General features: G+C 39.5%; 1 protein-coding gene across 1 annotated transcript in view; it reads left to right on the top strand.

Moving 5' to 3' along the window:
* Window positions 1-18,730: 18,730 nt before the first annotated feature.
* LOC132689749 (acyl-coenzyme A synthetase ACSM4, mitochondrial) overlaps window positions 18,731-27,238 on the top strand; it is a 21,169-nt gene continuing 12,661 nt past the window's right edge. Inside the window, exons 1-3 of the mRNA XM_060649729.2 lie at window positions 18,731-19,091; window positions 21,377-21,587; window positions 25,129-25,336. Of these exons, the coding sequence (XP_060505712.1) occupies window positions 18,894-19,091; window positions 21,377-21,587; window positions 25,129-25,336 (617 nt within the window). The 5' untranslated portion in view covers window positions 18,731-18,893. The remainder of the gene's footprint in view (window positions 19,092-21,376; window positions 21,588-25,128; window positions 25,337-27,238) is intronic.

Below are 27,238 nucleotides of genomic sequence, written 5' to 3'. Positions count from 1 at the left end.
ATTAGCTATCAAATGTGCTACAAACTGAAGCTACTTTTTAAAACTCCACATAGTGTAATTCATATGAAAGCTATGTGTGCAAGAGGTAATAACATACGGTGATGTGCTGATTATGAAATTAAAAGTCCTCAATATACAGTCCTTCCACTTACATGCTATGACCTAAAATGCCTGCTCGCCATTAGAGAACTTTGAGTACAGGTATTATTATCTCACAGATCAAAACTGGGGGAGAAATGGATCATTAATCCAGTCATTTCTTTACATGATGAAATCACTTAGCAGATTTTCAGTAGTGCCCTGAGGCACAAGGAGACAGGATAGGTTGGTTTTGATGTAAAAGGAGACAGGACATGAAAATCCAGAATATAAAAACCATAACACTCCCACAGGACAGAAGGAGGCCTTATGCAGCCAGATAAGGGAGAGACAATGAAGTGAGACAACCCCCAAGTGGGGAAATATTTCATTACAGACTAGGGCCTACAACATATTTGTCTGGGGCTTAATCTATAAAGGGAACCAGAAATGTAATAAGACAAAGAAATATGTAGTATTTTAATTCCTCTCAGAGAGACTGAGAGTGTGTGGCTGGAAGTAATATGGGATACTTTGTAAGAATCCTAATGTTTTCACTCTTATGTGAAACTTATCCTGAGAAACTTAACAGAAACCCATGGGGGAGGGGAAGGAAAAAAAAAAAAAAAAGAGGTTAGAGTGGGAGAGAGCCAAAGCATAAGAGACTCTTAAAAACTGAGAACAAACTGAGGGTTGATGGGGGGTGGGAGGAAGGGGAGGGGGGGTGATGGGTATTGAGGAGGGCACCTTTTGGGATGAGCACTGGGTGTTGTTTGGAAACCAATTTGACAATAAATTTCATATATTGAAAAAAAATTAAAAAAAAATAAAACAAAAATAAATAAATAAATAAATAAATAAATAAATAAATAAATAAATAAACAAACATTAAAACAAAGGAAAAAAAAGAATCCTATAAAAGACACATGAGAAAAAGCAAGTAGTTGCAACACACGCAACTACGGAAAGTAGTTCAGACCAACTGCAGAGCTTCCATTCTGGCTAAGAGGGGCATGCAAGTCTGGCGGCACAGCTGATTTGCTTGGAACTCTGGGGATGAGGCTGCATGCTGTCACCTATGCCCTTCTTTTTCACCCTCCCCATACAGCAAACAGCCTTTCCCCCAAACAGATGTTGAACAAGTGTATAACGAATATTGGTAAATGTTGGTTATAAAGAATACTGGGCTATCAGAGGGGCTACACATCTCAGTCTCACCCCGGCTGCAGGTGGGGGGAGGGAAGAGAAGTGGAGAGACACCACAGTTTTCATGGGATTCACTTGAATCCTCATGCTCTGAAGTTTGCTCCCTCCTCCCTGCCTTACAAAACAAAGAGAAAAAGAAGAAAAGGATAAAAGTCAGAGGATGTGTTTTGTTAACAAACAAACAAACAAACACCAAAATTCCTATCCCCTCCCTATAAAGAAAGGGTGATAGAGGTCCAACATCTCTTACCTACCATTCTGAAATCTGAGAAGCTCTGAAAAACAAAAGTGCTTTTCATATCTCATTTGGCAACAAAACCCAACCTATCAGGAAGTGAAACCATGTATAGACTTTATTCCTTCTAATTAATAGGAATATTCACCAATGCAGAAATATTTATGAGTATGATCTCAAGATGCAGCATCCGATCCTGCAAGGGGAGTAGCATGGCTCTAGATATCATTATCACCTTAATAAAAACTGAAAAATACTGAATTTTAAAACATGTTAGCCATATAGATTTCAGGTAAGAAATAATATTCAAAGACATTTTATGAGCTGCAAATGAGAAAATGTTCAACCAGAACAGTGCCTGACAGCTGAAAAACAGGAGTTCCATTTTCTTCTGCCCATATTTTGCTTGTGTGAATAGGAGCCCTTCTTCAGAAGTTAGCTCCAGGCTGGTTAATGGGGGTCAGATATCACAAATGAAGTACTGAGTAAAAATATTGGCAAGTTATATAAAAAATATAGAGTTTATATCCCTGATATATCCACAATTCTTTAAAGAGAAAAATATCAAACTTGATAGGAAATTAGGCAAAATACATGAATAGACAGTTTACAGGAAAAGATAAACAAATGTTCCTTAAACATTAAAAAAAAAAACCTGTAATGTTAATTTTGATTTGGAAATTGTTTTTCTCAGTTCCGTATGCTTAAAAGGTCCTCAAAACAATGGTGTCTAATAGTAATGAATCAACATAGAGCCTAGATCATGACTTCTAAATACCATTCCCTTTTCAAGGAGATCCTGTGAGAAATTGATGTTTCCAAGTGTAGAGCAGAGAAAATACCAGGTAAGCCTGGGACCTCTTGTTATATCAGAAAGTAAAGAAGTAATCAAATAATGATGGGGGCATGTCAAAGGGCTGTCATTGACCTAACTTGATAAAATTTAGGCATCAAAAAGAATAATCATTGCAATTGGTTAAAAAAACATTGTAGTTTTGGGTTGCCTGGGTGGCTCAGTCAGTTAACTGTCCAACGTTCGGCTCAGGTGATGATCTCACAGTTTGTGGGTTTGAGACCACAGTTTGTGGGTTCAGGCTTTGTGCTGACAGCTCAGAGCCTGGAGCCTGCTTTGGATTCTGTGTCTCCCTCTCTCTCTGCCCCTCCCCTGCTTGCACTCTGTCTCTCTATCTCTCTCATAAATAAATAAATAAATAAATAAATAAATAAATAAATATTATTAGGTGATCCCTAATAACCTCCCAAAGTCCCCACCTCCTAATATCATCTCCTTGGGGGATAGGATTTCAAAACAAATTTGGGATGGGGGATGCAAATATTCAGACCACAGCAATGAGGAAACAATCACGCACATGCAGTATGTGAGATATTCAACAAGATTACTCACCTGGATTCAAAGGCAATGGCATGGGAACAAAAGCAGAAGGATTCCTCGAGGTCAGAAAAGACCAACAAAACATAACAACAAAATGCAACACATGGGTCTTGTTTGGATCCTAGATATTTAAAAAAAAAAAAAGACATTTTGAGACAATTGAGGAGATTTTAGTTTGGAATGGGTATAAATTGTATTAAGGAATTATGTTTAATTATTTTAGGTGTGAAACAGTATTATTGTTATACAGGAGAGTGTCCTTATGTTTCAAGGATGAATGCTGAAGAATTAATTAAATTTTTTAGTTTAAATGTGAATGTCTTTGGTTTTATTTTTTTTATTTTTATTTTTTCAATATATGAAATTTATTGTCAAATTGGTTTCCATACAACACCCAGTGCTCATCCCAAAAGGTGCCCTCCTCAATACCCATCACCCACCCACCCCTCCCTCCCACCCCCCATCAACCTCTGTTTGTTCTCAGTTTTTTTTTTTAATTTATTTTTATTTTTTATTTTTTTTATTTTATTTTTATTTTTTAATATATGAAATTTACTGTCAAACTGGTTTCCATACAACACCCAGTGCTCATCCCAAAAGGTGCCCTCCTCAATACCCATCACCCACCCTGCCCTCCCTCCCACCCTGCCTTCCCTCCCACCCCCCATCAACCCTCAGTTTGTTCTCAGTTTTTAAGAGTCTCTTATGCTTTGGCTCTCTCCCACTCTAACCTCTTTTTTTTTTTTCCTTCCCCTCCTCCATGGGTTTCTGTTAAGTTTCTCAGGATCCACATAAGAGTGAAAACATATGGTATCTGTCTTTCTCTGCATGGCTTATTTCACTTAGCATCACACTCTCCAGTTCCATCCACGTTGCTACAAAGGGCCATATTTCGTTCTTTCTCATTGCCATGTAGTACTCCATTGTGTATATAAACCACTATTTCTTTATCCATTCATCAGTTGATGGACATTTAGGCTCTTTCCATGATTTGGCTATTGTTGAGAGTGCTGCTATAAACATTGGGGTACAAGTGCCCCTATGCATCAGTACTCCTGTATCCCTTGGGTCAATTCCTAGCAGTGCTATTGCTGGGTCATAGGGTAGGTCTATTTTTAATTTTCTGAGGAACCTCCACACTGCTTTCCAGAGTGGCTGCACCAATGTGCATTCCCACCAACAGTGCAAGAGGGTTCCCGTTTCTCCACATCCTCGCCAGCATCTATAGTCTTCTGATTTGTTCATTTTGGCCACTCTGACTGGCGTGAGGTGATATCTGAGTGTGGTTTTGATTTGTATTTCCCTGATAAGGAGCAACGTTGGAATGCTGAAGAATTTAAATGTGAAGAGAGTAATGTCTGCAACTAACTTTCAAATGATTTAGAAAAAAATGTGCATTGGGGCGCCTGGGTGGCGCAGTCGGTTAAGCGTCCGACTTCAGCCAGGTCATGATCTCGCGGTCCGTGAGTTCGAGCCCCGCATCAGGCTCTGAGCTGATGATGGCTCGGAGCCTGGAGCCTGTTTCCGATTCTGTGTCTCCCTCTCTCTCTGCCCCTCCCCCGTTCATGCTCTGTCTCTCTCTGTCCCAAAAATAAATAAAAAACGTTGAAAAAAAAATTAAAAAAAAAAAAAGAAAAAAGAAAAAAATGTGCATATACATATATATGTGTATATTCATACGTGTGTATGTATGTCTGTGTATGTAAATAATGAGAGAAATAACGCAAATAGGGTAACAAGTTAAAGTATCCCCAAATGACTCTGATTCTAAAGATCCCCAAAACATACTTTGAAAACTATTAAGCTAGGCAATGTTCAAACTGGATTCCCCAAATTAGTATTTCTGATGGTGGCTGGTGGAAGCTCCCAGAAGCCAAAGGATAATCCATATCCCCATGCATGTCTCTCTTAGTGCCTCACTTCAATCATGGTAATATCTGGGATATCTTAATACACTTTCATGAATGGACTTGTTCCCACTGGTTTTCTTCTCTGGCTTTTATAATCTTATATTCTGCTTTTTTTTAAATCTTATAATACAAGGCTTTCCTCATCATGTATATCAATACAGACAACGTCTGATCTGCCTCAGAAATGTCTGTTTCAAGAGTCAGTAACTCTCAACTGAAATTGCAGTGTGGGAGCAGGTGACTTTTTCCTTTGATTTCACAACCTCTCAAGGCAAGTAGATATTATTTCCTTTTCTTTTGTTGGGTAAAGTGTCTGGAGCTCTATGGTGCCTTCTACTTCGCTCCATCCTTCAATACTGACTGGTCCAAGAGAAAATTGTACAATGTGAGAGCATGAACAACTTCCTAAAACATGAAAATAAAATGCACACATTTTTATATATTTATTTAGAAGAGTAGCCTGGTACAGTGGAAGAGGTCAGAATTTAGCACCAGAAGATTGATGAAGACTTTACCAGTATGATCCTAATTTTTACCAGTAGTGTGGCCTTGGACAACTTAAAACCTCAACTTCTAAGATTAGATAGATAACTTCTAAATGACCAGACTACGAGTTGACACCCTTACTTCTCACTTGAAACACAATTTCCTCCTTTAGAAGCAGAAGGCAACAGGTAAGGCAGCTGGGTGTTCTCTTCCGTAAACAGGTAATTATGACCACCTAGGTAATGTGGCATGTACAAAGGGATAGAAGGAGGTAACTTTCAAGTTCTGAGACTGCAAGGATGTTTTCACAAAAGGCATCCCACATGTTTTCTCACTCATTCTGCCAACACCTGTATGTACTGTGATTAGTCCCGTTTTAGAAATGAGAAAATTGGGTCTAAGTGAGATGAAGCAGAAGGCACAGAGTATTTATACTTGACTAAGGGGGGATTCTCATAGAAATACCTGTATAAAAGCAGTGACATTATTTCATCAAAATCCCAACTATTCATTTATTCAGGTGATCTGTCACCAAAAGCCTCAGTCATTTCTAAGTCACTGCAGCGATCATACACCGTGAACCATGAGGAAGCAAGAAGGACACTTTAAGGGAATTTGAGAGACAGAGGAGTCTGGGGATGACAAGTAAAAGAGCCACCAGGTTCCCAAGGAGGGCAGAAATACAATGAACATGATTGCCTCAATAAGAGGCTTGGCTAGAGTATATTTATGGTCCAGAAGAGAGAAGGATGGAGGTAGGGAGACTGAGAAGGAGATCCCTTCCCTGATTCTTATACAATAGCAGGAGGGACAGAAAGAAATGACAAAATTCTAAGTGGTATTTTGAATGGTACATCTTTTTAATGTATTTACTGAATCTTCACAAAATACAAGCTAATTTTACCTATAGTTTCTCATTTTATTTTATACAATTTTTTTTTGTGTGATAGGAGCTATTAGTGTCCTACTTCATTAACAGGCTCAGAGAGGTTACGTGGTTTCCCCTGATAAGTTTCTGGGTCAAAATTCGAACTCAAACCTTTGACTTCAAGTTCCATGCATTTTCTTCTTCTTAATGATCACTAGAGAGAGGAGTTTAGGGAAAAGCAACTTCAATGCTTTCCAACCCAAGAAATCTTTGGAATGCTGGTAACCAGCAAGAGAAAAAAAGTAGGTACAATGGAAAACTAAATAGGGCAAAGTTCATAGTATAAGATAGTAATACCAATGGATATGTATCCAGATTGTTTCTTTTTTCTCCCTATAACAAATAGTTAATATGAATTGTGTAAAGGAGCATGGGACATATAGAAGCTGCAAGACTTGCTTATAAGGAAATAATTGTTTTGTAAATACATCATAAGAATTTATTGTTAAAATGATTTATATAATGACATCAGTGAACAGCAGACAAAAATAATTTATTGAACAAATGTTTATTTAAGTATCTCTTATGTGTCACATGCTGTTCTATGCCTTGGGCATACTATAGTGAATAAATCAGATAAAGTCTCTACCTTTGTAGATCTCATATAATAATGAAGAGATAGTCAAGGGCACCTGGGTGGCTCAGTCAGTTAAGCATAAGACTCTTGACATCAGCTCAGATCATGATCTCACGGTTGGTGGGATCAAGCCCTGTGTCGGGTTCTCTGCCCCTCCCCTACTCACACTGTCTCTCTCAAAATAAATAAGTAAGTATGTAAATTAATAAATAAATAAATAAATAAATAAATAAATAAATAAATAAATAAATATTTTTTAAAAACTCATTAGGATAGTGGTACCTGGGTGGCTCAGTCGGTTTTGCATCTGACTTTGGCTCAGGTCATGATCTCGCAGTTGGTGGGTTTGAGGCCCGCGTTGGGCTCTGTACTGACTGCTCAAAGCTTGGAGCCTGCTTCAGATTCTCATTCTCTCTCTCTCTCTCTCTCTCTCTCTCTCTCCTGCTCGTCCTCTGTCTCTCTCTGTCTCAAAAATAAAAAATGTTAAAAAATTAAAAAAGAATAGCTAGGATATAGGCAGTAAACAAGCAAATTAATCAGCAATAGCCCAAATACCATGAAGTGTTAGGAAGGAAATAATAGGGGCGCCTGGGTAGCTCAGTCAGTTAAGCATCCGACTTCCGCTCAGGTCATGATCTCACGGTCCGTGAGTTCAAGCCCTGCGTCGGGCTCTGTGCTGTCAGTTCAGAACCTGGAGGCTCTTTCAGATTCTGAGTCTCCCTCTCTCTCTGCCCCTCCCCCACTCATGTTCTGTCTCTCTCTATCAAAAAATGAATAAATGTTTAAAAAGCTTGTAAAAAAGGAAATAATACAGGATGAGGGGTGATAATGTGACATTCTGAAAATGTGACATTTGAGTTGATACCTGGTGAACAAGAATCAGTTATATGAAAATTTGAGTTGAAAATTTGAGTTGATGTATTCCAGGCTAAGGGAACAGTGAATGCAAAGGCCCTGAAGTAGGAACAACTTTGGCATGTTCAATGAACAAAAAAGATGGCTGGAGCATGGTGGGCAAGGGAGCGAAAAGTGGGAATAGATAAGGCTAGAGAGGTAGGCAAGAGCAAGGATATGTAGAGCAGTGGTTCTCAGTCCTCTCTGCTCATTAGACTCACTAAGAAGTACTTTGTAAATGGGGCGCCTGGGTGGCTCAGTCGGTTGAGCATCCGACTTCGGCTCAGGTTATGATCTCACGGTCCATGAGTTTGAGCCCAAGGTCGGGCTCTGTGCTGACAGGTCAGAGCCTGGAGCTTGCTTTGGATTCTGTCTCTGCCCCTCCCCCACTCACGCTCTGTCTCTATCAAAAAATGAATAAACGTTAAAAAATTAAAAAAACAAACAAGTACTTTCTAAAAATAGGATGACTGTGTCCCCTTTCTCAGAGAGCCTGATTTAATTGGTCTGAAGTGGGACTCAGACGTAGGTGCTTTGAAAATCTTCCTGGAGATTCTGATAGATATTTAAGGTTCAGACTCTCTAATACTAAGACTTCCAGACAGTCTGAAGTAAGGAGAATATGTGTGGAAAGATTGTGGGTGGATGCAGAAAATTAATGAATTCTAAATGGAGTGAGCTGAAGAATCATTTCAAAAGAACTGCTCTTTCAAGAACATTCTCCCACAGAGAAATGTGAGCAATCTTAACTGCCAGCCCTCCAGAGAACATAAAAGCATTGCCTGCCAAGAACACTTAGCCCAAGAGGCACCAATTCATAAAATATCAAGACTTTTCCATCTCTCAAGCTAGCTAACAGGTATTGATTTGGTCCAAAGGTGTTGGACACCTTTGTACATAATTTCATTTTTTATTCACAACAATTTCATCCTGTTAAGCATTTCAGAAATTAGAATACTAATCTTAGAGAGACTAAGGGGTTTTAGAGACACTAAAACCCCTAGTGTCTAGTTTAGAGACACTAAAACACTAAGACACTAAGTGTCTTAGAGACACTGTGGGGTTTTACATAATACCCCACAGCCACTATGCAGCAGAGCTGAAATTGGAACTTCATTCTCTCCGATTCCAAAAAGTCTATGGTTGTCACCACTCTACTGTATGTAAGATCTAGTTTGCTAGGTTTACAAAATGGTAAGTCTTTACTTTTTTAAGTATTGCTCCTCTGGAAAAGTTCTATTGGGTTATGTTATGAAAGACTTCCAAAAATAGAATGAATCTAACATATTCTTGTAAAAGGACAACTATGGTAGTCATTACCCAGCTATTCATCCCCCAAGTAATGTGAGAATATGCACTCTGGCCAAGGGGCAAGTTCTGACCAATGAGTAGGAATGATGTCCATCTTTTCTAGGCTAGAACATATAATTGTTTACTCTTCCACATCTACTGGCAACCCTTCAAATAACTGTTGTTCCATCTGCCAGGTCACTGAAGACCCATCATGGACAAGTAGCAAGAGCAAAAAAAATAAAAATAAAAACAAAAAACAAACAAACAAAAACAAACAAACAAAGCAAACCTTTGTTATGCCATACACCACCAAGATCTGAGTGATTATTTGATACACAGCATAGCATAGTTTATCCTGATACAAATTGGACCCTCTCTGAGGTTTACTAGGGATGACAAATTAATAGTTTTACTAGGAATGACAAATCACTAGTTCTATTTATGTAAGACACATGCCCACAGAAAACATTTGTATGTGTGTATATGTATGTGTATATGTGTGTATGTGTATGTTACTAATAAGTCCATTCAAAATTAAAAACTCCAAGTCCATTAGTGGAACACACTCCTCTAGGTATTTTGTCAGTATGACCGTTCAATCTGACAAGGCAGCTGATAATGGAAAACCAAATAATAGCTGCATTCAGACCACAAACACCTCCTTGGAAGGAAAATGCATATGCGAGCCAAGCAAGGGCAAAAAGAACGTCTCTCAAAAAAGAGCCTACCCATGTTAATGTTTCTGTGGAAGATATACATTAATTCATTCAACAAATACTGGGAAAGCTACCATGTGCCAGGCATTACCCAAAGTGCTAGAGATAGAATAGTGAACAGAACAGACAGAAACCCCTCCAAAGGGTTATATTCCAAAGGAGTAAGGGAGGAAAATGACATAGCTCCAAAAGTATTTAATTGTGCTGGTACATTCTCTTCTTATTTTTCATGATCTGAACATCCATCTGAATAAACGAGAAATGCGGCAAACCAAAAACCTCCCTCATGCCTCAACATTTAGGGTAAAGTGTGAAACAATATGCATGTTAATCTAACCTACACTGTCTGAGGCCCTGAATTGCAGGTCACCAATTTGGCTTAAACTCTTAAATACTAGTTTTCATTTCCCTTCATAGGAAACAATAGCTCTTTCTTCTTCTGGCTGCACCTGGTGTCCTGCCCACTGGCCTAGAGAAAGAAGTGGAGTCGATGTTTTAATCATCACATCTGGCATCTAAGTTTCCTTTCATCCCCTTGGGAACTCCTGAAGATATTACTCTGCCTAGGGCAAGTATCCACTCAGGCCAGAAAGCTCCAGAGCTAGAGTTTAAAGTCAATGGTAGGGGTGCCTGGTAGGTGAGTTAATCGGTTAAGCATTTGACTCTTGGTTTTGGCTCAGGTCATGATCTCAGGGTTCATGGGATAGAGCCCCATGTCAGACTCTGTGCTGACAGCACAGAGACTGCTTGGGATTCTCTCTCTCCCTCTCTCTCTCTGCCCCTCACCTGCTCGTGCATGCAGTCTCTCCTTCTCAAAATAAATACACTTTTTAAAAAGCAATAGAGTCAACGATAACAACATTTGTTACTCTAACTGGTATGTTTGCATAGAAAATACTGCAACTCATGGTCAACTATCATTTAATGTATGTGCCATCTCATCCAAGAATGACAAAGACAGTAACAGTACCACCTCATTTATTTTATTTTAATAGCTATGAGCTATATCCTTTCTCATATAGTGCAGTATTGGCCAGAATGCCCCAGTCACTGTTCTAACACTATACTGTAAGGCCAAATCTGACTAGTCAATCATTCTTATATTAATAAAGCACAACAGCAAGTGGATGTTGATTAACTGGTTGTAAAATATCATTTTTCATTGAAAGAAACCAGGACTCCTTAAAAAATGGCTGATTTTAGAACCTTGACAAGAAATATACAAAAGAAGCCTGGGACATCTCATTGTGCCAGAAAGCAAGCAAGCTTTCAAAGACTGATGGGATCAGTCAACAGGTCATATAAAAAAAAAAAAAAAAAAAAAAAAAAAAAAACAACGACAAAAAAAAAACAGAAGCCAGACTGAACGGGCTCCCATGAATCACTCTGGGACTATTCAAGCTATAAAAAAAAAATTACTTCATTAGACTGAAACACTGTGTGTGTGTGTTTGTGTGTGTGTGTGTGTGTGTGTGTGTGTGTGTGTGTGTGTGTGTTGTGTGTGTATACATTAATATATATAATTATATATTTCAGTTTATAATCTTATTTCAAAAATTTATTAGTCAAAAAAATTCATTAGTCGTCATTACAGGTTGCAAGAGCCCGAACTCATGATGCTGGAAATTGATGACAATAACAAAGAGAAAGAATCAAGCATTAAAATAATACGTAGGCTGAGCCAACTACTTAGCCTCTCAGGGTTCCAGTTTCCTCATTTATAAAATAGTACTAGTAGTGCCTACCTCATAGGCTTTTTGTGAGGAATACCTGAAATAATAGCATATGAGATCTCAAGAAATTATAAAGTACTATATACATGTAAAGGATAGCTGTTATTACTATGTGGACAGTTTCCAAACAAAACAGATCTCTGGGGGGTTTTAGACACCTATCTTCTGGATTCTTATTCTTATCCAACCGTGAGGAGTGATTCAACATTCTCAGCCTCTGATCCAATAAGTTTAGCTAAGGGGTTAAGTGTAGATTGTCTATTCTGATATAATTTGCAATCTCCCCCTCAAAACCTATGCTGGATTATAAGTACTACCTCTCACTTGCCAGCGATGAAGTATGTTCCCAAAAGGCCTAGCTAATGGTGCAAGCTGCATGTCCATATACTCCCTGAGGTCTCCAGCATAACAAGGTCCCTGGTGATTGTCATCACTGGATAAAATCTTGGCCCTTCCAAAGGAACCATTAGAGGGCTGGTGGCAATTTAACAGTGGTGGCTTGTTACCTTGCCTTCCTTGCTTAGGTAAAAAGCTCCCGTAGGACACTTGTGTAACCAAGTAAAAAAGCATAGAGTACATATTGCCCCTTGTAGGAAGGAGAATTCAGCTCTTACAATCCAAACGAAGCAAAGACCTCAGAGATGCTCAAAGAGACAAATGGATCCCAAGTGAACATGGTTGGATGACTGTGCCCCAAATTTTGAATGAAAGCAGTAAGGAGAGAAAATATCTGAGAAGTGGAATTCAAGAGCGAGTCGTCCAGGAATTAGTGATTGTTTTTCATGGCATCCTTGAGAGAGAATACTGAGTACTGTCTCACATCCCCAGCTCCTGGCCCTGAGACTTGTGTGTAAAAAAACATGTAATAAGTGAGGCAGATATCTAGGATTGTCTGCATAACAACCAAGTTCTTAGAATAGCCTATCTCCTCAACTATATGACTATCATGACCGCATCCATGTGGAGAAACCTAAAAATCACTACCTCAGCCAGGTGATCAAGGTTAACATCATCAGCGACAGGTCAAGTTAATAGCAGGCACCCTAGATATGGCACTGCTGTGATGATCTTCCCCAACAGCAGTGACCCCAGTCTAGCCAAGGAAAAAACATTCCCTGGAACTCTCTGTACTGTCTTTGCCAGTTTTCTGTAAATTGAAACTATTCTAAAATAAGAATTCTTATTAAAATTATATTCAGGGAAATAGAACAAAGAATGGATTCAATGTCTTTTTTTGATAAGAACTGTGTGAAAATCATTGTGGAAGGGGATGATGGTGGCTATCACTAATACGATACCAAAGTGGAAAAGCTGTGCAGTGCCAAATCAGGAAATAATTGTGGTTATAGAGGTATGGAATAAAATATTTTTCTTTAGAAAAAGGAACTGGGGCGCCTGGGTGGCTCAGTCAGTTAAGCATCTCGCTCTCGGTTTCGGCTCAGGTCATGGTCTCAACATTCATGAGTTCAAGCCCCACATCAGGCTCTGAACTGACAGTGTGGAGCCTGCTTGGGATTCTCTCTCTCCATCTCTCTGCCCCTACCCTGCTTACACTGCCTCTGTCTCTCTCAAAATAAATAAAAATTTTTTTAAACTTAAAAAAAAAGAAAAAGGAACTGAGGAAATGAATACAAAATAGGGTAGGAAATGAATACATAACGAATACAAAATAGGGTAGAAAAGCCAGATCAAAAACCAGAGTGAGATGAGTATATAAAATGTATGCCACAAAGACCTATCCATTTTCCAGAAGTGTGCCAGAAATTTGGCTAGAGCTTTCCTCCATCCAGATGAAAGAGGGAAAGAGGCATGATTGGGCACATGTAGTGTCCATATGACAAATACAGACCAGGTGCCTAGAAAAAAATCCCACTTTTTCCTGATATTCAGGTCAGAGAGAAAGTTTTCTCCTGCATCTTCCTGTGAACATCATATTTGTCATTCCTACACTAAATTCAGCAATGAATTTCTCTTCGGTTCATTTCTGTGCCCAAGGCAACAGAGCATTTCAGCAATACACAGTTTGATAATAGCAAATTATATGAAGGTTTAGAAGCAGACACATAACTATAACACAGCCACTAAGTCAAGATAGTCCATTGAGGTGGGATTTGGACTGACATCCTCTTCAGAAATTCAAGGAGACTGATAAGAACCATATCACTCTACACAGAGACAAGCCAAAGGTGGGGGCCAAATAATTAGTGGACACTACAATATTTCAGGCTATGCAGTAGGAATAAAGGTGTCATGGATGAATAAGACATGGCACCTGTCCTGGAGGCCATTACATTCTGGGGAAGAGGTATTTAAAGAAGTTAGCCACCAAACTGTTGCATGTCATGTGACTAGTTTAAAGAGGGAGTAGTTGATTATACCCTAATGGTGGTAAGGAAGGTGATGTGTGAGATAGGAAATGTTTTTTAAAGAAGAGGTATTTAGGATGGCTACCCTGGTGATGTTGTAGTGGATCTATAGGAAGTGAAGATTCTGGGACACACAGGAGTTGGGGGTGCCACCCAAGTGAAATAGAAAGATTGGTTGACTTCTAATGCCGTTTCTAGCCCACAAACTGGAAGGAACCAAAACTATACTAGTCAATAACTTTTTTGATGGTAAGTAACTGAATCCCAAACTATATTGCTTGAGGGGAGAAAAGAATGTTCTGGCTTGGTGAATCAAGAATGTATGGATCAGCCAAACCATGGAAGATCCAGGTACAGCTGGGCCTTCTCCATGTTGCGGTCCCTTTCTGAGATGCCTGCCTGCTCTCTTTTCCACCTACTTATAGTCTTGCCATCCTCCAAAGCCCAACTCAAGTTTCATCTCCTCTAGGAACCTCTCTACACACACACCCCTACCCAGGGGGATGGAATGTGCAAGGGAGGAGATTGCCACCTCCTAAGGAGCACTGTTATTGGTTGAACCAGTGCTATTTTCCAGGTGCTGTGCCAGCTGCTATCAGCCTCTTATATTACATCACGCCCACCCAGATAAGCTAGGATAATCACCCCATCTCAAGATCCTTAACACCTGCAAATTCTCTTTTGCTGTATTAGGTAACATACAGTTTCTGGGGATTAGGACATGGATATCTTTGCAGTGCCTTTATTCAGTCTACCACCCTGGGCTCGGCCTTGGCCTTCATTCATTAAAGGACCAAGGAGCCCTGTTGATGTTGGAGCCCATGAGAGATACTCTCTTCTGGATATCATGTGGGTTAACAATGAACTCTGAAGGTGAAAAATGTCACTGTTTGATCATTGTCATCAACAAGCAACTTTTAGCCACAGACTTCATGAAACCCAATCCTTGTTGCCAGCAACTGACATCCACAAAGGTACAAGCAGGCAAAGTTTATATTCAAACCAGTCAGTAACATTCTCTCAAAATTATTTCCAAGTGAGATAATGTCAGGACAGTCACCTAGTAGTGAGGTGAGACTTCTGATATGATTCCTTTAGCTGTCCTTTTCCAGGTTTGCCAAGCTACATCCAGCTATATCACAATAGTCAAGCATGCCAATGTTCTAGACTGTTTGGAAATCATGCCGTGAGGCTCTGATTATAGGTCATCGAAGCACAATGGATCTTGATATTATCAACTCCATGGACAAGAATAATCCACTAATGTGCTGGGGCTCAGCACTGAATCATAAAGGGAAGTTGTTCCTGCATTTCCTCTCTCCCCTCCTAGGTGTCTCTTATAAGCTGCTGTCCCTTTAACCACAGGTTGTCCAGGGAAACGTCAACTCCCCTCCCAACGGATTATGATCCTCCCAATTGTGCACCAGAGTCTCAGGACTACAATGGAACAGATGCCACCAAAAGAAAAGAAGGAAGGAACCAATTTCCTGGCTGAGGCAGAGCTGAGTCTTATGAAGGAGTCGAAGGCCTTTCTGGAACAATAATACCATCTTTGGGTAAGAGAAATAATTCATGTGGTAACATGGAAGTAACTCTAATAATGAGAACTTGTGCAAGTGTGTTTAAATGTATAGAACAGCGGTAAGAGAGGTCACACTGCCTTGCTGTAATTGGATAAGTGCCGATCCAACACTGAATAAAAGTCTCTTTGATGGGAAAATTGACTCTTCCGCTTTACAAAGATTGATAGAAATATAACAAATATTTATGATAGCATTTCCTTGCATTGCCTTTGGAGACAAGAAATGCAGGCTAGAATTGATGCTGCTCGCTAGATGAATAGCTTTTCGTAAATCACTTACCTCTCAGTGCCTTGGTCACTTTATATGTAAAACAAAATGCCTGCATCCAAGAGGTGTTAAGAGAATTAAACAAGATAGTGCATAAAAATACGTCACAGTGCTGAGTGCACAACAATTGCCTAAACATCTTTCCACTGTTAATGTTTCCCTTAACGCATTGGAAATCACTAAGACTTTAAAAATCACCTATTTCGAATCTCTCACTTTTAAAGATATCTTCTGGAAATATTTTGTTAAACATGTGTATGTACTAATTTCTACATAGATAATGTCTTGACCGAAAAAACTCAGTGATTCTCATATTTGACCCTGGAATCATATGGACTTCCCACAGGATCCAAAGCCAGGAAATGGCTATGTTCAATGCAAAATGGCGGCTCCTCGGAGATTCGTGGTCTCCTTAAAGGCCTATCCATACAACTCTCAGAAAATCAAAAGCAGACCAAAGAGATAGAAAGAAGAAATGTTACTGGCAAAACAATTTTACAGTTTAACTGAAAAACCCTACTCTGTGATATCTTGATTTGTATTTTATTAGTAATGATTATGTTTGCATATGCAAGACCTATTTCACTGATTAGGCACATAACATGGGTAATGCTAAAGTATATATTCAGATCAAATCTGTTTTATGATATTTAGTTTTTGATTTATTGTTAGTTTTTTATTTAGTTTTGATTTGTTGTTGCAATGTATAGCCTCTTCCCACACCATCTAGATAGGTTACAGAGGTATCGGAAATCAGAACAATTATTGAAAAGTCATTTTTCAATTTAGAGGAGAAGATGAAGGAGATTTGCATTAAAAACTATCTGCTCTATTATCTGCACTATTCTTCTTAGGAAGCAAGAATGTTCCAAATATCTCATGTCTTGAGAATCTTTCCAATTCATCATTAAACTAGGACCAAGAAAGGTCAAAATGATGGAAATGAAGGCTAGAATGCTTCAGACTGATGGGGGCTCAGTTCAGCCCCAAGAGCCTGGAGCACAGTGACAGGGCATAAAAGAGGCAAAATAAGCCACCAAAATATTGATAGCTCCAATCCAACAGCTTTTCTAGTTTGGGTTTTTTTGTTTTTTGGTTTTTGTCTTTTTGGATATCAAACAGCTAAAGCCTTCTGCCATAAATAGTTTTGAAGTTTGATTCTTAATGTGAAGCATTTACTGAGTCCTAGCCACCCACCAGGCACTGTGCTAGAGTGCTCATTTTAACCCCACAGCCAGCCAGTGAAGAAGGTACTTCCATTACTCTCATTGCACAAATGTGATGAAACTTGGAAATGCTAAGCAGTTTGGCAAAGGGCATGCAGAGAGACAAGCGTGGATGCAAGCATGTGTGGGGTGTGTGTGTGTGTGTGTGTGTGTGTGTGTGTTTAGGGGAGAAGTGGGGTCTCACTTTCAGTAAAATGCTAAATCATAAACATGGCCCCCAATACTCTCCCTCTCCCTGCTCTTCTCTACTCTTGTTACCTCCACCACACTTGCCCAGGTGATCCCTCGTCTGTCTTCCTTGACATAGTGGAGAGCTTAATACCAATGGTATTGCCATAATTAGCTCTTCCTGGGATACAGTAAATTGCATTTGCACCAAATGGGCTTTCGCTTCTCCAGACGTCTCTCTGAACAGCAAAGAAGGCTTGGCAACAATGAAGGGATGGTACACCCTACACCCTTTGTTCTACTATTTATGTTATCACCATGTGGCAGACTCAGGCACCCTGTGCACCTGCAGATTTTTCCACTCCATACAAGGCAACTAAGTAGGACTGAAAGGCAATATTCATCAGCAAGAAACCTTGATCGAAGAAGGCAGCACAAGGGAGGCTGAATAGCAAAGAGGTTGAGGACACAAGCTCTGAGGACAGATCATACAGGTCCAAACTTTGCCTCTGCCACTATAAGATGGATGACCTTGGGCACACTACTTAAGTCTACATGGGTCTCAGTTTCCCCATCTTTAAAATGGAGATAATAATGACACCAGCCTCAAAAGCTTGTCATGAATGCTGAATGATATCAGGAATGCAAAATGCCTGGTCTACAGCAAGCACTTAATAAACATTGGCTTCTGTTATTGAAGATGGCTCTGTAGGTCATGTTAAGTACCAAGGATGCAATGCATAGCCTCTACCCACACCATTTAGGTAGGTTACAGAGACAAAGCACATATATTGAAAACAACAATTAATAATATAAGCTAGAAACCTGTCATGTGAGGAATATTGATGCATATGATGGAAATTCAAAGGAAGAAATAACAGTATTATTAAAAAATGTTAAATTACAGATGGCAGTGGGAGGTGGCTTTACCAATGTCACAAAGCTAATTCTGAAAGAGTTCAGAGTAAAGTCCAGGTCTCCTGATTCAGAAAGTAAAATTACTTCATGAACCAATGCCACCATAGTACTAATGAAAATAATCTTAACAAAAGCATTAGTTAACACTTTGAAGGTACTTTTTACATGCTGGTTACTTTACACACATTATCTTATTACATCCTCATAATAACCCTAGGAGAGAGGTATTACATTCCTCCCCTCCTCCATTTTACACGTGAGAAAATGGAGGTGCAGGAAGGGTAAGTGGTTTACCCAAAGTCCTGTTATCAGAAAGTTGCTGAGCCAGGACTTAAATCAAGGTTTCTAACTGATTATAATGAAGGACTGAGGGGAGAAGAAAGTAGGGAAGCCAGAGGAAAGGTGAACGACAGACTAAATCTTAGAGCTAGAAATAGGCATTCATGAAAACAAGTGGACTGCTTTAACTAGAAGAGGAAATCCAAGTAGAGGAGTTACAAAATACAGTTGGAATAGAGTACGAGGCAGACAGAAGCAGGGCTTGAATGTCTATTGAGGCAGCAAAACACTGTTTGTCTATTGTTTGGTTGGGGGAGAAGATAGGGACGAAAAATGGAAGCTTGACAATTCTATAGTTGTCAGCTTTGTTTTGTTTTGAAGAATAACCTGATCACAGACAGAACGAAGAGGAGAGGTCAGTGGTAGGGAGACTAGTCCATGGCTGACTGCCACAGCCCTGAAAAAGGAGGAGTGTTTTTCAGGTGTTCCCCAACTCCCTGGGGAGCACACAGCCACAAGTCCACTCCCCGGTCTCACCACAGAGCAACCAGAGAGACTAACGCTCCCCCTACCCATCTCTCCCCACAGGCTACAGAACTTCCACATCCATATCAGTTGACAAAGCCCTTTGGAAATCATGATTTTTTTCCGCTATCAGATGTTCAGATTCATTTGGCTTGCCAAGCCAACTGGCCGGTACCTTCACAAAGATCACCAGCTTTGGGCACCTCTGACTCTTGCTGACTTTGAAGCCATAAATCGCTGTGAGAGATCATTGCCTAAAAACTTTAACTTTGCTGGGGATGTGCTGGACCAGTGGTCCCAAAAAGAAAAGGTATGACACGATAGGCTTCTATTGGATGCTTGGTATCCACCTATGTCTCAGCCTTCCATTTCCCTGTTCTGTGGTCAATTTGTCACTCTTAATTCAGTTCTTTCATCCCTCTGGGGCTCCTTTGTTTGTTTTCCACTTGCTCTTCTCTCTCCCCAGGGAAGATCTTTGATCCTCAACTCCACATACTGTCTTCCTCTGGATCTTCCTCAGACCCCCTCATGGTAGTTACTCACAGAGCCCTGCCTCTTTTCCTTCATTTTCTCTTTTCTTTCATTTCCTTCAGCAGCTCATTGCTCTCCGTTCATCTGTTCAGGCTAGCTACAGATTTATGGAAAGAACAGTAATTTGAGCTTTGGTTTAATAATAATAGTCATTTGCAAGGACCTGTGCCTCAAAAGATGCAGATACTAGATATACAAAATATTAAATAACATTGAATCAATCTTTCCTATTAAATTAAGGGGAAAGTCTACCTTTAAGTCCATTACATCTTTAACAGCTCTTTTACACTCGTTAAACTCTCTTTTGAACAGAAAGAGCAGGTAGAAGTTGAATATCTCTAGACAAAATTTAAGGGCATAGTTTATTTTCAATATATTTATTTTTCAGTAACCTATTTTTAGCAAGCAGTACTGGTTTTACCAATAATAACCAAACACATTTTCCTTCTTAAGTAAATGTATACAAGTAAAAAGGAGTGAATGTAAAGAAAAATACAAAGAACAATAGCACAGGTGTAAACAGATCTGACAAAAGTAGTGATACTCACATGACTAAAGATTAAGAAATACTGACCTATATTATTTCACCAAATCCCCATCACCATGCTGGGGGATTGCAAATAAGGAAGTTAACCTCATAGAAGTTAAGTTCCTTATCCAAGGTCACCAGTCCCAAGAGTACATGAGTCAGACCCTAATCTTACACCCACAGGGTAGGGATTATGATACAATATAAGACAGTCATCTGGCATCTGAGCACAATGCTGTGGGAACACAGAGAAGTCAGAGAAGAGAAGAGGAGGCTGAGAAAGGCTTCAGAGAGGAAGTGAAATTGAAATTGAATTTTGAAATACTTTTTTTAAATTTTTTAAATTTTTTTAATTTATTTTTGAGACAGAGAGAGACAGGGGAGGGGCAGACAGAGAGGGAGACACAGAATCTGAAGCAGGCTCCAGGCTCTGAGCTGCCAGCACAGAGCCCGACGAGGGGCTTGAACTCACGGAGTGTGAGATCATGACCTGAGCCGAAGTCAGACACTTAACCGACTGAGCCACCCAGGTGCCCCGATTTTGAAATATTTTCTAACCAGAGAAGGTAAAAAGAGAGTTCCAGAAAAGGGAAGAAAAGAGGAGTAATTTTTTTTTTTGGTAATTCACAAAGTGAAGAGGTTTTTCAGTATAGACAGTGCATTTTGTAGAATCATAGGAGAAGTCTCCTTCAAAAATCCATCAGTTGATGAGCCTCCCCCAAAGGCCCACCATCCTATTTGTTGTTTTCTCTGAAAACCATCCCTCAGCCTTTTGGGTAAAAAAAAAAAAAAGATGTTGGATACCTGGGTGATTCAGTTGGTTAAGTATCTGCCTCTTGATTTCAGCTCAGGTCATGATCTCAGTGTCATGAGATTGAGCCCCAAATCAGGCTCCATGCTGAGTGTGGAACCTGCTTGATTCTCTCTCCCCCTCTCTCTGCCACTCCCCCCAGTCATGTGGGCACACGTGTGTGTGCTCTCTCTAAAAAATAGATAGATAGATAGATAGATAGATAGATAGATAGATAGAAAAAGATGCTTTGTTCCTAATCAACCTTAGTCCAACCATTGGGGTTATTTGGATGGCACAGAATCTATTTTAAGCAAGAAAGAAATTTATTGGACATAGGAGTGCTCACAAAAATGGGTTGCAAGCTGGACAGTCAGTTTCAGCAAGAACAGGAACTAGGATAGCTCCCTGGATATATAGAAGCACCAAGAGCTCATACACAGATTTTGTTTCAACTCTATTCTATCTTTTTGTTCTTCTCAGAAAACTCAAAATCAGGGACAGAAGGTCTGATTCACCCAACATAGGTCACATGTCTCTCGCTGGTGGGTGGACAATTACCCTGATGGGTTGTCTCACCTAAGCTATATTCAATAGGAGAGGAGTAGGTCCTCCAATGACAAACTAGGGTGCTGTTACCAGAATCCACCAGCACAAGTGCTGACAAGAAGTAATGGCAGATGTCCCATCTATTTGGTGGACCAGTCATATAAGCCTTCTCTCTTTCCCATGTGGCCATGGCCAGACAGGAGAGAGACCAGCCAACCCAGCCCTATGGTGGGTGAATGGCAAAGGGGCTGAGGTGAAATGGAGCTTTGAAGAACTGGGCTCCTTGTCCCGCAAAGCTGCCAACGTGCTCATCAAGCCCTGTGGCCTAAAGAGAGGAGACCGAGTGGCTGTGATTCTGCCCCGTATCCCAGAGTGGTGGCTTATAAACGTGGCTTGTATGCGAACAGGTCAGTGCCAATATTTAACATTTCTAAATCATGCAGAAACAGAGAGAGACTGACATTTGAGGTTTTTCTGAATTGTTAGTTCCAACTGAAGCTATGCTTACAGAGAACAGAGAAAGAAGAGTTAAGATGAAGAGGAACCATGACGTAATAATAATAACAACTATTTTAAGAGGTGGGTATTGCTAAAAAAAAGAAAGAAAGAAAGAAAGAAAGAAAGAAAGAAAGAAAGAAAGAAAGAAAGAAAGAAAAAGAAAGAAAGAAAGAAAAGAAAAGAAAAAAGAGGTGGGTATTATTGTGATGCCCATTTTGCAAAAGAGGAAACTGAGGTTCAGAGAGTTTAAGAAGCTTGTCCAAAGGTACACAGCTAGAAAGCTATGCAATTGGGATTTAAACAAAAACTCTATCAAAGCAAATGTGGACACTAATGCCTTTTCGCAGAGCTGGTTATGATGTATTTAGCCAGATAGTCCTGAATTTACTTTCTTGAATATATTTGGATTCTCCCAGATTTGAAAACACTAAAGGAAGAAAAAGCATTTTAGAATACAAGGACTTATAAGAATACGACTGCGGATCCCAGTTGGAAAACCTCTGCCTCGTTCCAGGCAAAAAGATTAATGTATTCAATGACACATTTTCTATAAAAATAATAATTTATATTTTACCCCAAATAAAAATTCTAGAATTTTTTTTTCCACTCTAGGACAGAGGTCGGCAAAAACCGTGGCCTACAGGTTGGCCATCTATTTTGGTAGATAAAGCTTTAAAGTTGTAACGGCATGCAGCCATGCTCCTTCATCTGCATATTGTCTACAGCTCTTTTTGCTCTACAACAGCAGAATTGCTAACTGAGACAGAGATGGGATGGTCCACAAAGCCTAAAATATTTACTACCTGGTGCTTTACTGAAAAAGTTTCCAGTACCTACTGTAGAGCATGACACAATGTCTATAAATCAACTAAAGGTAAATAAAAATACTGGGGCACCTGGGTGGCTCAGTCGATTGAACATCTGACTATTGATTTGAGCTCAGGTCAAGATCTCATGGTTGTCAGACCAAGCCCCATGTCAGGCTCTGCACTGGGTATAGAGCCTGCTTAAGATTCTGTCTCTCCCTCTGCCCCTCTTCCCTGCTCACACCCCACCCCCAAATAAATCAAGAAACATTTTTAAAAAGTAAGAATATTAAAGGATATAATACGTAGAGAACACAAGATCTTTGCTACAATATCATTAACAAGAGAAAAAAATTGGAAACAACTACATAGAAATGATTAAATCAAGTTTAATAGAAGTGTTTATTGCTAGTTGAAATTATGATACCTCAAACTTGATGGGATATCATTAAAAAGATAATTACAAGGATTTCACCATGGTATTAGAAAATGCTCTTAATTATCAATTTAAATTTTATAAAAGCAATATATAAAGTACTTTTTGTATGTAGTATAAAAAGGAACTTGGAAATGTGAAACCAATTGCATGTTGGAAGGAGATTAAAAGTGGTTTGTCATTAAAAATGTACTTAATATTATTTAACATAATTTAAGCAATTTGTGAAATGTCAAGATTAAAAACAAACCCCTAGGCCAAATTATCAAAAACATTCAGTTAATTAAGTGTTAAGCAGCACCTAAGGATTGTTTTCTAATTCAGAATTATTTCTAATTCATAATTCTAATTCAGAATTATTAAATCTTCTGAGTGAATATTGAGATACTTGTATTGCACCTAATGTGGCAAAATATTTCACTTTTGCTAGAATGCTAAACTCTGAAATCCACCAGAAGAGAACGTTTCCTTAACCCCCATGCTATGCACTGAACACATTCATGTCAAAAATCTACCAAGAGAGGGGCGCCTGGGTGGCGCAGTCGGTTAAGCGACCGACTTCAGCCAGGTCACGATCTCACGATCTCGCGGTCTGTGAGTTCGAGCCCCGCGTCAGGCTCTGGGCTGATGGCTCGGAGCCTGGAGCCTGTTTCCGATTCTGTGTCTCCCTCTCTCTCTGCCCCTCCCCCGTTCATGCTCTGTCTCTCTCTGTCCCAAAAATAAATAAAAAAAAAAAAAAAAAAATCTACCAAGAGTACTAATAAGTTCTGAGCCATTAAGAACAAGTGTTTGCAAAATAAATAATCTTATATTTTTACATAGAGTGCACTATCTGAGGTCCTGTAAGGTATCTCCTTGATTAACTTCCTTATTGTCATATATTTATTCATTTTCTCAAGAGGAGAATGACACATGAGAGCTTTTAAAATATATTCAATGAATAAAGTCTCTTTCTAGGAATTCAAGTCCACTTCTTCCCATTTAGCTGACTTAGGAAACTCACCAAGAAATAAGTAGTCTGCTATACAGTACAGGTCTGGGGAGTCTAGTAAATGTATCTTTGAATCCTGGTTGCCACTTACAGACTCTGTGACTCTTGGGCTAGTTGTCGTCTATACACTGGGATTGGTTTTAAGTGAGATAGCGGAGCCCTAATAAGTGCTCAGTGGCTGTTTGTAATGCTTTACATACACTTTCTTTTCCTTCACTGATTCACTTTAGAAAGCAAACCACCTTCCCTCTGCTTTTCATCTAATTCTCCTATATATGTCCTTCTCATAAGGAACTGCTACTTTAAAATCAGGTCCATCTCAGGCCAGTGTTTAGAATGAAGTGAAGAGGTGGGATAAACTAAACGTTGCCAAAGGAGTGCCAAAGGAGTGTAGACAAACTTTGATGATCCCAGACCACTGAGAAGACCCAGGTTTGAGGGCTGACTCTGCCCCTCACTGGCTATGACTCAATCTCACATTCCATCAAATGTCAACAACTGCATGGACCTACACGGCTTTTTAGAACAGTGGTCTCCAGGCTCTTCTGATTGCACCAACTATCAATAAAAATATTTGGGACACACATCCTCCCATCTGGATATAATATTTATATTGTTCTTCTGTACTAATATAGCATGCATGTTATAAAATATATACAAAAATGAGATTAAAACAAAGAATTCTAATATCTCAATAAAATTTTTTAATTCTAATTTTTCTTCTTATCCTCAGTGGGTTACCCTGCAACTCTCACTTTGGAGACCACTGGTTCAGAGGACCAAGATAATGTTCATTAAAATATGTTATGAGCTGTAAAGTGCTATTTAAGTATTATATAATAATGAAGCAAATGTTTCACAAAAATGTGACGCCATTATAATGCCTACTATATGCCAGACACTTACTACTATTTTCCCTCATTTTTCAGATAAGGAAAGGAAGGCACAGAGAGATCAAGTAACATGTTCAAGGTCACAAAGCTAGTAAGTTGCAAGGACAGAATTAGACCCAGGGACTATCAGAATCTAAAGCCAGTGCTCTAATGATCTCCCAGTGACCAAGGTCCTGTAGGATGTCCCTGCGGACCGAGACAAGGGTAACTAAAGGCTATAATCCACAACTCCTCTCTACCAAGCACAGAGCCTATTTCAACAGTCTACAATCTTACCTGATGGACAAGAGTTCTGCTCAGCTCAGGGCCCTCTCTCCTTCCCAGGGCTGGTCTTCATGCCAGGAACAACCCAGCTGACAGCAAAAGACATTCTCTATCGGCTGCGAGCATCCAAAGCCAAGTGTGTTGTGGTCAGTGAGGAGGTGGTCCCAGCAGTGGAGTCCATCATGTCAGAGTGTCCTGACTTAAAGACCAAACTCCTGGTGTCTCCACACAGCCAGAATGGGTGGCTCAGCTTCCAGGAATTATTTCAGTGAGTATTTTCCCCCACCTCAACTGCAGTACCAGCAATGACACCAATTACAACTATATCTCGGAGTCTCCTTGCCTCAAGGACTCAGCAATACTATCACTCGATCCAGACCCCTTCCCATAAAAGAATCACCTAATATGGGGTGCCTGGGTGGCTCAGTTGGTTGGGCGGCCGACTTCAGCTCAGGTCATGATCTCTCACTCTGTGAGTCTGAGCCTTGCATCGGGCTCTGTGCTGACAGCTCAGAGCCTGGCGCCTGCTTCCGATTCTGTGTCTCCCTCTCTCTCTGCCCCTCCCCTGCTGGCTCTCTGTCTCTTTCTCAAATAATAAGCATTAACATTTTTTTTTAAAGAATCACCTAATAAAATATTCTTAAGCACAGAAGAAAAGATGTAGCTCTGCCTCCATTTCCCTACCTCCTACTGTGGCTTGTTATGAGTATACTGCATGGCTTGGACTTAGCCTAATCCTAGATCACCTCTCCCACTACTCTCCCTGCCTTGATTCCCTCTGGCCACCCTTTAATTCCTCAAACATGCCCCACTTCAGGGCCTTTGTATCCGCTGTTTCTTCTGCCTGAAATGCTTTTCCAACGTCCTCTTCACAGCTGACTCCTTCCTGTCAGATTTTAGCGTGAATGTTTAATTCTCAGTGAGATTGTCTCTGACCACCCTATCTACAGAATTCCAAACCACTCTATCACATCATCCTATTTTCTTCATAGCAGTCATTACTATCTGAATATTGTGTCCAGTCATTTTTCCCTTATCTACTGTGTTTTTATCCTCTGCAATAGGGGTTGGCAAAATAGGGCCCATGGGCCAATTCTGGCTCAGCACCTGTTTTTGTAAATCTTATAAGAACTGAGTAGAGTAGTTGCAACAGAGACCATATGGCCCACAAATTCTAAGATATTTGCTGCATGGCCCTTTATAGAAAATGTTTGCCAAACTCTGCCCTAAACTGTAAGCTCCAAGAAGACAGGGGCACTGTTTATCTGTTTGGTTGATCACTCTATCTCCAGTTCTGGCCATACAGGTGATACTTAATAAATATTTGCTGAATGAATGAATGAACAAAACAGATCACTGAACCTTGGTTTTACTCATATGTAAAACAGGGATAATTATACTGCACATATCTCAAGTGTTGTTTTGGGGATAAAATAAGCTAATATGTGAGAAAGTACTTCCTCAACTAAAAAAAAAAAAGAATAGAATGTTAATTAATGGTATTATCCTTCAAAGAGCTATTAAATCCAATATTTTTAAAAAATTCTTCCAGAGAAGCTTAAAGAAAGAAGACATGAATAGGGCAGTGGTGTGTGTTTGTGTTTTTGCTGAAATGAAATTTTATCCTACTAATTAATGCAAACCAAATTCCTGTTATTAGTCAATCCCAAAATTCTCTCCCAAGGGCTATGCCAATGAATCCTGTTTGTGTCTTTTATAAGCTATGTACCCTGGGATAAGTCAAGTAACATCTCTGAAACTGTCTCTTATCCAAAGAATGGGGATAAGGATAGTATCTACTTCACTGGGTTGTAAAAGAACTAAATGTGATGAAGCATGTGAAGTGTTTAGTATAAAGCCTGGCACATAGTAATCACTCCACAAATATTATAGTAATTATAATTACTCATATTATTTTCAGTTAATAAAGTCATTCGGCAGTGTAGTGATTCCCTAAGGTAATAGCACCCAGATTATTGGAATATGCATCTCCGTCAGTAAAATATTTTTAACACTCCCACAATACATGCATATTAATTTATAAATCATATACATGTGTTTTTGGTTATTATACAAATACCAAAAATAAATACTTTAAATAATAAATACACGAATGCATATAATTTGAAGTCCTCTTAGTTTCTTCCCCATCTCGGGTATCTTATATACC

Source organism: Panthera onca, chromosome E3 (genome assembly GCF_046562875.1).
Source record: "Panthera onca isolate mPanOnc1 chromosome E3, mPanOnc1 haplotype 2, whole genome shotgun sequence".
Taxonomy (NCBI): domain Eukaryota; kingdom Metazoa; phylum Chordata; class Mammalia; order Carnivora; family Felidae; genus Panthera; species Panthera onca.
Note: the sequence above shows the minus strand (reverse complement) of the source record. Positions and strands in the feature narration are given on the sequence as shown.